General features: G+C 55.7%; 1 protein-coding gene across 2 annotated transcripts in view; it reads left to right on the top strand.

The window, feature by feature from the left end:
* Positions 1–16,990, top strand: part of MAPK8IP1 (mitogen-activated protein kinase 8 interacting protein 1) — a 35,607-nt gene that overhangs the window by 2,742 nt on the left and 15,875 nt on the right. For both annotated transcript variants that reach the window (XM_067296423.1, XM_067296422.1), the window contains exons 2-3: positions 6,810–6,915; positions 15,438–15,671. In XM_067296423.1, coding sequence (XP_067152524.1) covers positions 6,810–6,915; positions 15,438–15,671 — 340 coding nt within the window. The remainder of the gene's footprint in view (positions 1–6,809; positions 6,916–15,437; positions 15,672–16,990) is intronic.

Raw genomic sequence — 16,990 nt, 5'->3', positions numbered from 1 at the left:
TCTTTCGAGCAGGAGGAGAAGAAGATATAGGCATTAACTGGGAGCCAGGCTCTCAGCACTGGCAGCTCTGCAGTGAGCGCAGCTCTGATGTAGAAGAGTTGCCCTTTGTGTGGGCTGGGTGCAGGGATGTGGGACCTTAAGGGTCAGTGACTGATCCTCATGTGTCTGCTTCTGAGTCCCCTGATAAAAGCAGAGAGCATCCACCTGGAAAGCTTCTAGAGAAGTAAACCCTAAGGGAGACATTTGCATGGGTCACAAAAGGGGAGGAAAACTACCCACCTCCTCTGGGAGCCTGACTGTCTGTAAGAAATCACAGCCATTTTCATGGCCATGGCCGGGGCCTTGCAAGTGAAGGAAGTCTCTGGGGGAAGGAGATCTCCATCTCTCCAGGAAGTTGAAGGAAACATCTTTAGGCTGAGGCAAAAATCAATCCCAGCGCTATAGGCCGTTTTATCTGTCTGCTGTATACATTTGGTCTGTCTGAATAGCCTGTTCAGAAGCGATGAGCTGGGCGTTGGAGTTGGGCTACTCTTCTTTTTGTAACAGAAGACGAAAGTGCTGCCTCACTCTGAGGGAGAGGGAGGTGGTTTCCTCTTTGGTTTAAACAAAAGAGTGTCTGGCTCCTGTGATAGAGGGAAAAACCCAAGCCAGCCAAATGTAGAAAAGTACTTTCTTTTGCACTAATACTGGGTGCGGGGCTTCTGCACAGCCCTGCCTCCAAGCAGAGTGTCAGAGTAGGATCCAGACAATTGGGGTTGTTGGAGTATCAGATCCATGATGCCATGTTGCCCTGGCCAAATTCCAGCTTGGGAATCCTGCTGGGTGCCCCTCAATCGCCCTGCAGTGCCTGGGCAGCATTGGTTCCCAATGTGGGCTACGGAGACAAAACCTGAACTGTACCTAGCGCTCTCCTGCGGCTGTTTGCCAGGTCCTGCCCCAACCTGGACCCCACGAAAACAGGTGGGGTGAGCAGAAAGGCAGAAACAGCTCTTGTTAAGGTGCAATATTTAACCCTAGCTGTGCTCCCCGGGGGCTCCCGTGGCGCTGACGGTGCGGGGGGCCTGTGGGGCGGCGTGGCTGGCAGGATACAGGGCCAGGAGCAGTGCAAGGGTGGCACTTCTGGAGCAGCCTGTGGGGCAGTGGTCTGCACCAGGCCCCCGCTGCCCATGCACCGGGCAGGGGGACCTCCCGGGGTCAGTGCCAGTCCTCAGCCAGCACTGACAGATGCGTCTTTTAAACGAGGGAACGGCGCTGCCGGCGATGAAATGAATGGAGCAAAACGCGGTGGTTTGCCCCCGCCGAGCGCAGCGGGGAGCTCTGTGCTGCTCCCCTGCCTCCCGCCACAAGCGCCCCCCACAGGTGCAGGGGGGAGGCGGGAGGCGGGGGCTCCCGGCCCCACGTCGGTGCCCGCCCTGGGGCGGCGGAGGGCACGCCGCGCCGCGGCGGGGAGGGGTCCAGGAGGCCGCGGGGCCCGCGGCGAGGGGGGATTGGGGCCCTGGCGCAGGCGCTCGCTGCCTTTCCCTGGGTCCGAGCATCGCGCGCTCCGGGGGGAAGCGGTCGCTATGGCGGTGAAGCAGCGCGGCTGGAGCAGCCGCTGCCTGTGGGTAGATGCGCTGTGCCTGGCTGCAGCCCCACGGCGCTCTGGCCAGCTCCCGTGCGGCCACGCTGCCTCTCGGCCCCATCCCTGGCCGGGGGCTCCCCTCGTCCCGAGGGCCGTCCCCAGCCCTGGCCCCTCTGGTGGCCCTGGCTCCCCCAGCACCGCGACGCCCTGGCCCACGCCGGGCTCTGCGCCCAGCCCCATCATCCCCCCCTCCTCGCCCGCAGCCCCAGCACTGCTTCCCACCAGCCCTTCCCGGTGCGAGGGCCCGGGCTCCCCCGGTGCCGTGCCGGGGCTGCGACTCCTCCGGCGCCGGTTGCCTCCTGCAACAGGCTGCTCCCCCGGTGTGCCTCCCTCTCCTCCTCCTCCACCTCCTCCTCCTCCTCCTCCTCCTCCTCCCTCTCCTCATCCTCACGGGGCTGCATGGCGCCAGCCAGCCGGCAGGAGTGGGGAGATGTGCGGGGAGACCTGGGGCCTCCCGCTCTGGAGCGGCACGCTGGGGAGCTCGCGTTGTAAATCCCCTTTTCCCTGGTAGGGCATCGAGTTGGCGGAGACACATCAACCAATGCTTATTAGAATGCCTTTTATTAATTAAGGCATTATTATGACTAGAATCAAGCTGCTGTTATCAACAGCAAGCGACCGTTCGCGTGGTTACTCCCTCCGTTCGCTCGCAGAGAGGCGCTTGGAGTGGCGGGTGCAGCGGTGAGGGGTCAGCCCCAGCTCTGCCCTGGCACGAAGCCCAGGCTTGCACCCAGGGCTGGCTCCAGGAGCTCGGGCGCTCGGCACGATGTTACTACTCAAACTTTCATGGACAACAATAAAGCTGATGGGAATAGGAGCTATTTCATTTTGCTGGTATTTTTAGCCTCTTTGGGAAGCAACAGAGAAAAGCAGGGGTGTTTCCAGCATGGAGGTGGAAGCAGTGGGGTAATGGAGAGGCCTCCTTGTATTGTCTAGGTAGTTCTGGAGCAGCCACATGAGAGAAGAAAAGAGCGGGAGTAATGTGGAGAAAGAGATTTCTTTATTTTTACCATTAAATGAATAGACTTTGAATAGATCAGATGCCCCCAAGGCAGATCTGATGTGAAAGATAAAGCCCTGGATATTGTTACCAAAGATCTGAAGAACAATAAATACAGTATTGCAAGAGAAATTTACCAATAGCACAAAAATTGGTGGAGCAATAAATAGTGACAGAATAATTCTACAAAGTGGCCCAGATCACTTAATGAATTGGACCCCTTCAAATACCGCCACTTTAACCCAGCCAAATGCAAAGGCAGGCCTCTAGGCATCAGGAACGCAGGTCACGAGCAATAGCTGGCCAGCTTCATTTTAGGCCACCAGCCCCCTGTGAAGGCCTGGTTGGGAGACACACCCACTGATGTCACCACCAGCAAGTGCCCTGGGCAAGGTAGAGGCGAGGAGAAGCAGCCCTTGGTATGGGTGCCAGGGATGTGGGGCAGGAGGGCAGTGCCAAAAAGTGCGGCAGTGGGATGAGATCCTGCTGAGCACAAGACTCTGGGTGAGTACAGGCTGTGAGGGGAAGAGGGGCGCTCTGTTCCACATCTCTAAATCATGGCGGGTGCCTCTTTCCGAGAGACGTACTTTGGCTCCATTGGCTATGGGTGAGATGAGGAACCGCTCCTCGGAGGCTTATGGTCTGTGTTGCATGGGAAGTCGGATGTGAGGATCTGAGCGGCTCTTCCCCTGCTGGCAATTGATGCCTCTGGCACAGGGACAGCCCTTGGGTCTGGATCCCTGCATGCCTCCCCTCTCCCATGGGAGTCCAGCTCGCCCTGCAGGATGGTCTCCAACCCTCAGTGCTGCAGGGCTGTTCAAACTGATGCTTCAGGGAAGGAAGGCAGCTGAGAGGGGGGGTGAAGGGATGAGGGGAGGCAAAAAATGACCCTTAATAGGGTTAGGGCTTAGGGGAAGCCTAGGGGTAGCCCTGCCTGAAATAGGAGTGTGGTTTAGAGGGGAGAACCCAGGGAAGGGGCAGTGCTCCCAGTTGGATTTGCCCCTTGATGCAGTGGGAGCTGTTAGTACTCCTCGTGCTTCCCTCCACTTGGGATGTGAACCTGGCTGAGATGCTGGTCCCACATGAGTGATGGAAATGGCCCATGCCTTTTGTAGGTGAGATGACCCTTCTCTAACTGGCAAGAAACTGAATGAATATAGCCGTCCCCCTTGGGGAAGGGACTTGGAAGGACCTGGCCAGTAATGCTGCAAGGGCAGGAGAAGGTGGCCGGGTGGCATGGGTGTCAGTGCCGGGGTAATCAGATCCCCCCAGCTCCTGTTGCTGGTGATGGGGAACCAGACGCTGGACCAATACCAGGAGCCGGGCTGGCTGGCAGGCAGAGGGAGTCAGCGTCCCTGGCAGAGTGGAGGGGCTTGGCACCAGCTCAGCTCTGGAGGTTATTTTTTTATTTTTTTTCCCCTCCAGGACAGCTGATTCTATCTATTTTTAATGAGCTTCCCTAGGTTGCGCAGTGAGGAGACAGAGAGCAGCACCAGCAGTCACAGACTGCGCTGGGGCAGCCGGAGGGGCAGCCAGCACCCAGGGCTTGGCCTTCATCTCCCTGGCGCCTCCTCGCCCCAAGGGCTGGGGTGGGACTTCCTCAGGGTGAGAGCGTGTCCCCCAGGGAAGGGGGGTCCTCCTCGATGCAGCTGGCCTTGAAAATGGAGTCAAGCACCGAAGAGGAGAGCTGGCTGGAAGACCAGTGGGAGAAATGGTAGGGGACCGGCTGGGCCTCGGGCGGGGGGGAGTTGTCCTTGTGGATGTGCACGTGGGGAAAAGGGGGCAGCCCCTCTCCCCAGGGTGCATTGCCATCCTCCGTGAGCGATGCTTGTAGGACAGGAGTGAACTTGGCATGGAGTTGAGCCCAAAGTTTTTGGCAGGGCAAGAGGACAGAAGCCCTGTGGGGTGGGTGCTAATGTGGAGCATTAATGGGAGCGTTAATGCAGCGTGGATAGAGAAGAGACGACTTACAAGGAGTCTCCCAAGCCCTGGTACCAGGCACACCTTTCTCCCACTGCGAGTCTGTGTCTGCAGGCAGGGCCCGTGCTGGATGCCTGCGCAGCATCTCCCCGTCTGGAGAGTGCAGGACAGGGCTGGCTTTTCCCCATCCTGAAGCGGGCAGCTCTGCCTCCTGCCCCAGCCAGCCCTGCAGAGCTGGCGAGCTCCTGCCAGGCCCTCGGCAAAGTTGAGTCTTGCATTGGGACCCTGCAGCTCCTCACCTGCACTCCTGTGCCTCAGCAGATGGAGGTAATGAGCATTAGCGACCAATGGTGTCCGACCCCAGCGACCCATGTAATGGGAGAAGAAATCAATTTGCACTTTGAAGGCTTGTTGTGAGCCTCTTGCCCACAGGAGGGGAGGAAATGAAGAACAGCCGCAGGAGACAGCGAGGTGCAGACACCCTACTTTGGGGCGTCTCGCATGGGCTGCCAGGGTGGGCATGGCCATTCCCGGCTGCCTTCTCCCCACAGAGCCACCGCAGTGGGCAGGGGAGGGAAAGCCCCTGGCACTGGCACCCACCATGCGGGGTCCTCAGGAATGGAGAAGGAATACACTACTTTCCCCACTGGCTTCCCCTGCTCCTTTCCCTGTCCCAGGGAGCCGGGACAAGGTATTGCTGCCACCCTCCATGGTGCTGGCTTGGTGCCTCGGAGGGGGGACACCTGAGATGCACGGTCCCGCCGCAGGGGGCAAGCCCCCAGGCCTGTGAGCGGTGCCTAAAGCGAAGGTGGGAGCTCTGCGGGAGAAATGCAGGTCCCCAAAACATCCATCTCCTTTCTTCCCACCATCGGGATCCCTGACCCCTTCCCCTCTCGTTCTTGGTGCTGGCCTCCTGCGAACCCCGGGCCCTTGCTCTGCCTCCTGGCTCCATGGCTCAGTCTGGGGAGCCCTGTGGGACCCTGGGGCCGGCCACAAGGGCTCTGTGCTGGGAGCACGGGGGCAGCAAGTTATCCCTGCGCTTGTCACGCTGACTCCTCTGGCGGAGGTTACGGAGCCTCCGAGCTCATCTCCAGCTGGGTCCAGCACTGCCCTTCCTCGCCGAGCCTCTCCCAGCCCAAGGGAAAACATTGCAAATGGAAATAGCAACCCACAAAGCAGCACCCGCTTCTCTCAGGCTGTTTCAAACAAAACTCTGGGGGCTGGGTTGGTTGGCAGATGACTTTTGAGCTGGCCTCTTTTGTTTACCACTGTGGTAATGAATAAGGGAGCATTGCGGTACAACTAAAGAGAAATGTTTTAATGCACAGAAGCCAGGAGCTCCTCCCTGTCTCCTTGGAGAATATAAGCAGCAAGCAAGCACGCGAGGTGCCTGGTGGTCAGCATATATCAAGCTGCTAAAAGGAAATCTCTGTAAACTTTTTTAAGAGGTGCAATAAGTGTGGGGGAGTGACAGCCCTAAGGGACCCCTGGGGCCAAGCACAGGGCCATATCGAGACAGGCTCGGCAGTGCCGATGGCCACAGGGACGTCTGCAGTGACCTCAGGTGGTAAATTTGGCACAAAGGGAAATAGATGCCCTCTAACTACAGGCATGGACTAGCACCTGGCTAAGGGACATCCCTTCTGGACAGGCCTGCTCAGGTTGGCCAGCACCAGTTGGGCCACAGCAGGCAGGCTCGTGGCATGTGCGAGGTTGGTGGTTGTTGATGTGGTCGCCCATCCCAGCGGGTCCATTCTTCAGCTGTGCCCTGCCCAGGGCCCGGCAACTGGGTCCTTCCCATCCCTGTAACCCTCGTCCTTGCCCCGTTGGGTACATTTAGGCTCAGCAGCCCTGTGAACGGGGGAAGTCTGCCCAGTCAGGACAACCCCAGAGCCTCCCCAGGACAGGGCTAGCTGTGTCATCTATCCCCGTCCTCTCCCAACCCCCCCCCACACACACATCTCAGCTGGCTGCGGTCACACAGGGTCTGCCTGGGGCACACGCCTGACTCCTTGCAGCCTCAGATTGTGCCCAAGCCCCACTGTGGTGGGGACGGGCCTCTCCTCTCCAGAAGGAGCCCTCCTTCCCAGTCTTTCTTCCCTGTAAGGACCAGAAGAGCCTCTTCCAGCCCTGGCGGTGCTGCTCCCTGCCTGGCATGCAGCACGCCTCCGTGCACCCTCCCCCCCACTGTGCATGTGCCTGAGGCTCAGCATGGCCCACACGTGAGCTGTGCTCCATAAGTGACCACGCCATCTCCACTCCCTCCAGGCTCACCCATGACATCAGCCTCGAGGAGTTTGAGGATGAAGATCTCTCCGAAATCACCGATGAGTGTGGCATCAGCCTGCACTGCAAGGAGAGCCTGGCCTCCCGGGTAAGCATGGTGGACTGGCGGGTGCAGAGCAGCGGGGACGGGGCACAGGCAAAGTCCTCCAGCCTCACTCTGCGTGCACCTGCAGGACCATCGGAGATGGCAGCTCCTGTGCCAGACCACAGGTCCCAAGCCAGCAGCACTTTCTCTCCCACCACCTCATTAATCTCCAGTTCAGCAGCCCCCTCTCCTCAGCCTGAGCGTGCAGTTGTCCTTCACCACAGCACAGGGGAGCTCCTTTCTGACCTAGCTACACTTTGGTAACTTTAAAAATTGTGTCTGAGCTTGCGCTCTTTGGTCCCCTGCTGTGACAAAAGGGTTGGGGTGTTCCTCCAAGGATGGCCAACGTTGCAGCAGGGGAGCCTAAGGGTTCAGGCACAGTTCAGGGCTTGCTCCCTCATTTGCACCAGGTGGCCTGCAAGCCTCCAGTGCCCCACGGACACCTCCAGAAAGCAAGGACATTTCCAAGGTGGCACTGAGGGTGGCACGGGCCATGCCACCACAGCGGTTACATTGCCAGGCACAATGCTGCTCGTCTTCTGCCCACACACACACCCGGGGGCCTGCAAGTGCAGTTGGGTTGGCACAGTGATAGCCCTTCTCCATTTACCAGGTGGTTATGTGTTGTTTGCTAGCCACTTTTAACAGACATTGTCCTCAGGTGTCTCTATAGGGCACCAGGTGGGAGACCTGGCATGCTAGTGAAACAGGGATGGACCACCAGACTGTGTGTGTTTGGGGAAACAGCTCTAACCCCAGCAGGTGGCAGATGAAATAAAAAGTGGGTGCTGTGAAGCCTGTGCGGATGCTACAGGTGGGTCTCCCATCAGCCTTAAGCATCCTGAGGCATGCTGTGGAGATCCAGAAGGCATTTGGACTGCCATTTGAACTGTCCAAGAAGGTCATGGGGGTAGAAAAATGGAGATAACCTGAAAAATACATTGGATTTGGCAAAATGCAGAATGCCTGGATATTTCCAGGGTGTTTCATGCTAAAGGGAAGAAAACTTTGGAGATGAAACTAAAAGGTTTGAGAATTGCTTTATCCCTAGGGAAAAATATTTCCTCTGCAAAACTGCTATTTGGATAAAGACCCAGAGAGGAGGAGAAAGGCAGAGGAATTTGTCACAGATTTAAAATTAGAAAGTGAGTTTGTAGTGTTGGGAATTGCTCATTACAGGCAGGGAGGTGCAGAGGGACCTACCACCTGGGAGGTCAAGGCATCCTGGAGCACTCAGTGATCCTGTGCTGGAGCGTCCAATTTGAGAGACCTTCCCTGAGCCCCTGGGCAGAAAGCTGGCTACTCCCAGAAAGCCAGGCTGCCATCCACCGTTGCTGCTGCAGCTGCAGCCTCAGCCTCTCCAGAAAGTTATGGCCAGTGTTTCACAGCCAAGATGAGGCAGGGCTAGGGGGAGCCCAGGCCGATGGACTGTATATACTTTGAAGGCGGGAGGGATAACACTTGTGGAAAAACTAAAGGCAAAAGCAGTGCTGGATGTCAGCGAGAGAGCAGCTGCAGTGAGCAGAGAGCATCAGAAAAATCCAGCCTGTAATAGGTGAGGCAGACGGTGACTGTGGGTGAGCTTGCTTGACACTTTCCATTAGCTGTCCTAGCTCTCAGCAGCACGTAATGTAGCTAGACTCCAACTCTTAGACAGATTTTTTTTTCTTACAGAATGTCAGCTCTTAGCTGAGGTTTGGCAGAGAGACTAACAGGGTGGGGGGGAATCTGCAGCTCAAGTAGTGCAGCAGTTCCTTGGAAGGAGGGTAAAGAAAAATACAGTGTTTTGCCCATGTAAAACAAAACCATTCTGTCACACAGCTTCCTGAGGAGTTTCTGCATCTCTGCACTGTGATGCAGAGACCTGAGCCTTGGCAGAGAGTTTGCTCGGGCACCAGCAATGTCCCTCACGCCTTCCCTGATGACTGCTGTAAGCTGCTTCGCAAAAATGTTTGGGTACATTCAGTATCTGCTTGGGTTAAAGGCGGATATGAGGCTGCCTCCAGGCAAGCAGTGAGCTATTCATAAACACAGCAAAGAAAGAAGTCTCATGCGCAGAAAAATGGCTACTAAAAATATGTACAAATGGCTTATATGGGACATAAAAAATTGCCTGAGGAGCAGAAGAGAATGTGATGGCAGCAATGGCAACGAGAGGGGTTTTTCAATCTGAAATGTCAAAGGCAAGATCCAAAGCGCTTTCAAATCCAATTCCAGCGCAGAGTGAGCTCAGCGTGGCAAGGCTGTAAGATGAGAGGTTGCAGAACAGGAAAACAGCCAGGCCCAGGAGGAGCACTTTGGCCTGGGCTGGCCCTGGACACCATATAGAGGCTAGGAAGTTAGTGATAAACCTGGCCCCAGGATGAAAGAGCTAATTATATCATATGGCAACATCACCTCTGCAAAGGGGGGGGGGCTTTCCAGCACCGTGGGACAGGGAAAGCAGGCCGGGGTCTGTTACATATGCCAGCAGAAACACTGCAAAGGCAAGCTGATGCAAAGCTGTGAAATGCAATGACAGATGGCACTGTTGCCAAAGCAGGGGACCAACAGATGGAGCGTGCGCCGGGAGGGGCCGGGGAGCTCGGGGCCCGCTCGGATGGCGCAGGACCCCCACGCATGCTGCATTTCCACATCCCCTTCCCACTGCCTCGCGAGCTTGCAGGGTGGCCTCCATGGAGTGGAAATGCCATTTATTCAGGTGTCAACCTGGCGGCCACAGGTCTATGCTGGCAAAATCACTGCATGGCAGAAAGGCCACGGCTGGCTTTGCAAGTAACAGTGACTGGTGGGGCCTGGCTGTAGCAAGGACTGTGTGGGTGCCAAGCAGGGCCAGAGAGGGCTGGGGGTTTCTAGCATGTCCTGGCCTCAGGACCAGCAGCACCATGCTGGCACACTGAGAGCATGTGTTTTCTGCGGGTGGCAGGGAGATTGAATGGGGACTGAAGATGCAGCCCAGGGGAGATGCTGCGGACCACACGACAGAGCAAGCCCTGAGGGGTGAGAGAGACCTGCCAACAGGTCACATGAGAGCAGAGCGTGATGAGGAAGGGAGAAGTCCCCGTATGGGGGCTGACATGAGCTGCCCAGGTTAGGAGCAACCAGCTAGTCTAAGCTGCCCACTCCCCGCCCAGAGGTGAGCCTCCTATGGAATGGGCAGATACAGTATTTCCCCTAGCAGCAAGAAGGAAAATGTTGGGAAGGATCAAGGGGAAGCACCTCAGAGTGACTGACTGAACCCTAAAGGAGGGTTGGAGAAGGCAGCTGCTGGACGGGAATGACCAGTGAATTTGAGGAGATGGTCGGTCTGGGCAGAACTGATCAGCAGGTAGAAATACACAGCAGCAAAATCCTGTGGCAGGAACAATCTGCCATTGCAGAGGACAACACCCAAATAGAGGTGGTTTTTTTGGGGGGGTTGGTTTTTTTTAAGTCGTGGAAAAACAATGATGACTTCATCATGGACTATTTTAGCAGCTTTCCAGAAATAGTACCTGAGGCACACTCAAACTGGAAGGAGACTTAAATTGATGTTTGTGCACCAGGGAGCTCTATAAATGCCAAAGACTGTACCTAATGGACAGAAGACCACACAGGAAGAACGAGGAATATTCCCAAATGTGGCTGAAAAATCCTTAATCTTGACAAAAAGTCCTGGATGAATCAAAATATGGTCTGAAGTGAAGGGTTAGTTCAGGAGAGAGATCAATGGAAGAGCAGAGCTGTATTTAACGCTGTTCTTCCACAGCACTGTGTCCCTGCAATATGAGACCCCCGCCGCCGAGCGTCGGCTCGGCTCGGGAGGAGCGGAGCCCTCTGAGGCGTGTGACGTGGCCAGCGGCTGGCAAATCACAGCTTGCTTGGCAAGGAGCTCGGATGCATTAAAATGGATCATTACAAAAGAAGTGAAAGAACTTTGCTTTGGATTTGGCCTCAGTTTGTCTTTTAAGTACAGGGTGACTATCCCTGACTTCAGCGAGATGGTTCCGGGCAAAAACAGGCTGCAGTTAATAAAGGCTTGTTACCTCATTCATATTCTAGGACATGCAAAAATGATTTAATGCAGGAATGGAAAAAAAAATCCCCATCTTGGAAATAACTGAGAGTGAGAGAATAATTTCCCAAAAGGAAAGAGCATATATATGGCTGTTTTAATCTTCATGCTCTGATCTGTTCTGGATTGCGTGACAAGGCCTGAAACAGTCATGAAGATACAGATGTGAAAAAAACATTTTGTTGTTTCAGCATAACTGGAAAGACTCCTGGAAATGCTGGAGTAGTATGGGAAAAACCTATTTCACTGTGCAGCTGGCAGAATCTGCCCCAAGAAGGCAACTTGGACCAAATGCCAAAGGGGGAGGCCTTGCCCAAAGGGATAAATGACAGCAAAACACAGCTGCAATGATGTGCCAGCCAACTTGTTGATCCAGGGGCAGACGGGGAACCAGTTGCACAGGCAGACAGGGAGCAAAGCCAGGATAGATTACAGCAGCAAGAAGGCTGTTTACTATATGCGGCTTTTCAAACAATTTCTTCTGAACCTGCCTCTGTTATCTACAAAAAGCCTTTAGGCTGTGCCAGGCTGCATAGAAGAAGCATTTCTCCAGGCTCTGTGCAGCACTTTGAAATCAGGCATGAAACGACCCCGGCTGTGTGGTGGGGAGAGGGGACGCAGATGAAGTGGATCAGCTAAGGAACCCCCTGTGGGGACAGTGCCAGGTTGCTGGGTAAAGCCGGGTGCTTGATATCAGAGGGAATCATAGGTCTGGCGTCTTGGAGGGGCTCCCCACATCTCCCCTGCTTCCCTGTGCTTATACTTTTCTTTTTTTTTTTTTTTTTTTTTTAAGCTGGAGGCTTCCTCCACCGTTTTTATCCCTCAGCCCCTGGAGCTCAGCCTCGGTGGCCACCGGAGACCAGCTGCCTGGCACTGGGGATTGGGGTTTTCTGTCATTAGGAGTGGCACTGTGTAGGTGGGAGGTAGCCACAACAGGAGCACGCCAGCTTTGTGGCCGGCCCAGAGACAGCTCTGTAGCAGAGGTGTGAGCCTCTCTGTGACTTGCATCGAGATCCAGACTCCCATCCTCTGTGAGTCCCACAGCAGGATCAAGGCACTGGTGCTGCTCTCCCTCATGCCCTAATTCTGCCTGTTCCCTCCCACAGGCTGGAGGGATTTTGGGAAGTTCTCTCTTCACCCCGTCTGTGCTGAGGCAGGACTGAGCATACTCAGGCTGTCCTTGGGTTAGATATTCACGTAACTTGTTCTTAAAGGCCTCCCTAGGTGGCCTGTTCTGGCAGTGAAGTATTCTGCTAGTTAGAAAGGCTTTCCAAGATCTAATCCCTACCCCATCTTTGCAAATCACTGCAGGTCCCGCTGAGACGGTAAGGTGAACGATTGCTGTTTGATTTCAAAATCACTTTGATGTCCTATCGGCAACTGATAAGTACCTACATTGGTTGTAGTTTCCTCTTAGCTGTGGAATTTTGAATGGTGCCTCACTCCCAGAGAGTACTTTTTTAAAAATAGGTACTGTTTTGCTCTTCTGCAGCCTTCTGTGACTTTCCCTCCTCTATGAGCTTTCAGAGATACTTGCTATGGCTACAGGATTACTCCAGCAGCATCATTAGTAGACTATTTTGAATGTTATCAAGTCAGCTGACTTGAATACACCCACCTTGGCTAGATACGATTTATTGTTAGATTTTTTTTTTCCCCCAATTCTTTTCCTGTGCTTCAGTTTCCTTGTTAAAATCAATGTGATTTGCTGCAAGTAATTGATGTGATCTGCCACAATAACAGGGTTTTTTGTATAAAGGCTGAGGTTAAAAACAAAGATGTTGAACATTTAAAGTTTTGCAAGAGGACGGACAGTGGTGATATCCTGGCTGTAATAGAGTAGAGGAGACAAACAGCCCCTCACAGGGGTACAGGTGCCGCCAAACTAAGACTTTGACTTTTGCATTTGGGCTGATTTTTGGTGGTGAGCTGGGCAATGTTCCTCCAGGCACTTGCCTGGTATCTGCCAGATGCTCAGCAGGGACACTAGGACAAGGTGGTCCCTGGGAGGGCATCCGTACTGTGTTCGCCTTACACAGAGCCCTGCCTGTGCTGGCATTAGCCTGGCTACGTAGGAGCTGGTAGCAGTGAGAGCTGTTGGTGCGGGCTCTGAGACCTGCCACTGAGAGGTTGTGGTGGTTGTTTCTTCTCCCCCGGCTCAAGGGGCATCATCCTCCATGTGGCTGGAGACATGGATAGCATCAGATGTGAAAGAAACTCTTCTCCACCTCTGCCTGCTCACAAGGCTTTACAGTCACCACAAACAGCTGATAATGCAGAGTTCAACTAGCTAATGCCAAGTCACAGCCTTTATTGCTGGCCACAGCAACCTATGAATCTCTGATGATTGCACCAGATGCTACTTGGGAAGGAAACCATTGACCTTTCAATGCCTGCAGCCACACTGGGACAACAGCGCCTCTTCACCCAACATGGCAGGCTGCGACGCGTGTGTTCCTTCAGGGCACAAACTCTTCCTGACCCATCTCCCTGCTCAGGAGCACGGATCAGCACTGGGCCAGCCCCACCAGCACAACGGGCCTCTGCTCCCCACAGCCCTGAAACTGCATTGCTCTGGGGGTGAAGTGACAGCTGAAAGGGGGAAACTGTTGAGTAGGAAGGCCACGTTCCTTCTTGCTGCTGGGGGACTTGCTCTTAGAGCTGTGAAAAGAGTGGGGCTGCCCACAGCCACCAGGACTGGTGATAAAAGGGCCTCCAGTGAGCTAATGCCAGGTTGCAAGCTCTTGTTAAAGCTCTAGGGGGTATAGGAGCACAGGCATCCTTTTTGTGCAAATTTATTTGCAGATGTGTGCAAATGCATAATGTCCGTCTGTTCCATCCAGTCACTCAGTAGGCAAGGCCCGTCCCCTTCATTATCAACACGGTCACCCATGTTAGGACAGTGAGCCCTCAGTAAGGTCATGGGTGACCCCAAACTGGGGGAAGCTGGAGGACATCACTGCCGTTCAGAGGACAGTGGCAGCCTGGAGGCTGACAGGAATTGCATGGAGTTCAACAAGGATAAGTGCAAAGTCCTGTGCCTGGGAAGGGATGTCCACATGCAGCCGGGCGCAAACCTCTTGAGAGCAGCTCTGCAAGGAGGACTTGGCGTCCTACGTGAGTCTGCAGTGTGCCCTGTGGCGTTGGAGGACATATGCATCTATCTGCTGTGGCAAGAAGGCAGTCTGCAGCCCAAGTGACGTGCGTGCTCCCCTGAGCGGCACTCATCAGGCTGTGCAGAAGAGCTATCAGGACCCCACATGCCAGGGACTGGCACATGGGATGGACAAGAAATAACTTGTTTAAGATGAGGAGGCCAAGAGGGATCTCACTGCTGTCCCCAGACACCTAATGGGCACTACAGAGAAGACAGAGCCTGACTACTCCCAGGGGTGTGCAGTGAAAGGGTGAGGGGCATCAGGCGCAAGTCTCGATGAGGGAAACTTCAACCCCATATAAAGAGAAGGAAGGAGGAAAGCAGCGTAGCACTGGCATGGGTGCCCAAAGAGGCACTGGATTCTGCTCCTGGAAGTTATTCAGACCTGATGTGCAAGGCCCTGAGCAACCTGCTCCGACTTTGAGGTCAGCCCTGCTCTGAGCAAGGCTTGGACTAAACCTCCAACCTGAATTACTCAGTGGTTGTACGAGTCTGTGCAGCCTAGACAGGAATGAAGAAAGGGCTCAGTCTGAGTTGGAAGAAAGAAATGGTGTATGCATTTGTTTATTTTAGAGTAAACATAGTGATTGCATGTCTCTATATCACAGGTGTAAACCCTACCCTGATTGAAGTAATACTGATATTCTGGTTTGTTTCTGGCACAACACTGCAGACTCACCCAAGCACAGTCCTAGAGGAGCAGTGGGGTGGCAGACAAGCCCTTCAGCCCCATCACCCCACAGTCAGCCTCCACTGTGCCGGAGGAGGCAGCAGGGAAGGCGAAGGGCAGCCGGTGTTGGCCTGAGGTGGTTTTAAACTGGGAGTGGGTGCTGGTGAATTGGGGCAGTCATGGCCTTCCCTGCTTCTTTGAGGCTGGGCTGTGTGAGTGCAGAGCTGGCTCTCTGCTTTTGCCCCCACCGTGCATGCTCCCTTGGTAGATCAGCCCTGTTTGTCTCAGCCACACAGCGTCCTGCCCTCAAGACCTGCAGCACCCGCTATGGGCTAGTTACCAACCAGAAAACAGCCTCATGGCTGCAATCGTGGCTGCAGCCGCTGAGCAGGGAGACAAAATACTGATGGTGCCTCTGCATCTGATCTGGGGATGGCAGTGCTGAGGGAAGGAAGCTTGGCTGAGAGATGCTTTTCGAGAGCTGAAAATAATATTCCTGCCCCTTTAAAAGGAAGAGGCAGGCGGGTGCAGATTTGCAGCTGTACCAGCTCCAGCTCCCTCCTCCCTGCCCCGACGCGACGCGACGCGGCTCGGCTCCCGACCTTCCCACCCAGTCTCATGACTGTGTCTATTAAACCCGGCAGAGCCATGTGAGCCTGCAGGCCAATGCTGTCCGGGGAGTGGGCGGCGGGGAGGCCAGCCGGCTGCAGGCGGAGATGCTCCAGCTCGACCTGATCGATGCCGCGGGGGACACCCCGGCCGAGGAGAAGACGGCGCCCGAGCCGCTCAAAAAGGACCCCCCGCCTGGGACCATGGACACCTACAGGCCCAAGCGACCCACAACTCTCAACCTCTTCCCGCAGGTGCCTCGGAGCCAGGTGAGACTGGCTCGGGAGCGTGGGAGCGGCGGGAAGCCCAGGCAGCGGTGCACCGTGGTGATGGGGCGTGCAGCTGGCAGGGACGGGGCTCCCACCCTGGGGCTGGCGTGGGCGCTGGGGCAGGAGGGGGTTAACCCATCTGCCAGGGGGATTTTGTCTGGGACGGATAACAGGGTTCAGCTGGCGAATAAAAGGAGCTGCGTGCTGTGCTGGGAGGAGCGTGCGCCTGCGACACAGGCGCAGTGCATGTGCATGGTGGGCAGGGGCACGGCGAGGGTGGATGCCCCCTCCCTGCTCGCCCCTCTCCAGGGGTGCCATGCCACTCCTGGCAATGCTCAGGCGGGGCAGCCAGCCCCTCTCGGGTTGAGCCCACTTCCCCCGGGTCGAGCACGGAGCAAACCTGCAGGGCCTGGCAGAGAGCGTGGGCCAGGGCCAAGGCAGCTGTGCCAGGCGGCAGGGTGGGAGCGGGGAGGGCACACGGAGATGGCAGGCTTCAGCAAACGGGGCATAATGTGTCAAACGCAGGAGTAAGCCGTTGAGCCCCATGCACTGGGATGATGCTGGTGAGCTGCGGGCTGGGCTGGGGGCAACACTGGCTGGTGGGCCAGCCCCCAGCCCCACCAGCCTGGATAGAGCTGGCAACACAGTGCTTGGCAGTGGGGAGATGGTGGGCTCTGCTCCCGAGCAGTGACGCCTTGCAAAAGAAGCGCGAACATCAGCTCCCCGTGCAAAATTCAAGAGACAGAATGGCAGCTCCCAAAATGGTGGTGGGGAGGATGAGCAGTTTCTGTTGTCTCACTTGCTCTCAGGTTTCACCCAGGGTTTCCCTGGGGCAGCCTGCCCCACGCAGCTGCGGCATTGCTGTTGTCACTCGGACAGGCAGCATTTCAGTGCCCCACGCGCTGACCATCTGAGCAATGACAGGGATCCCTTTGCCCCATCTCTCCTGCAAACTTTGTATACCCATGCAAGGTGTGCTACATGCAGGGCTATTTTTGTCGTCTTCCTGCATTCATCAGTGGCTTCTCTTGCCAAGTAGGAGGATTTTCGTTGTGGTGACGTTCAACCGAGGAGAACGAAGCAAGAGGCAGGTGTCCCTGCGGGTGACAGATGGGGAGTAGTCGGAGCTGGGTGTCGCTAGCACGGAGCTGGCAGCTGGTGTCAGCTCTCCACCCAAGGCCATAGGTAGGAGGAGGAGAAGGGTGAGGGGCCAAGACCAGTGCCCCGACGGGCAGCTGGCACCAGGGAAAAGGCAGCAGCGTTGGGCAGGCGGCAGGAGCTGGCATGCAGGCACGGAGCATAATGGACAAGGGCACAGC

The sequence above is a fragment of the Apteryx mantelli genome, chromosome 4 (genome assembly GCF_036417845.1).
Source record: "Apteryx mantelli isolate bAptMan1 chromosome 4, bAptMan1.hap1, whole genome shotgun sequence".
Taxonomy (NCBI): domain Eukaryota; kingdom Metazoa; phylum Chordata; class Aves; order Apterygiformes; family Apterygidae; genus Apteryx; species Apteryx mantelli.
The sequence above is the reverse complement of the archived record's forward strand: the minus strand, read 5'-3'. Positions and strand labels throughout refer to the sequence as shown.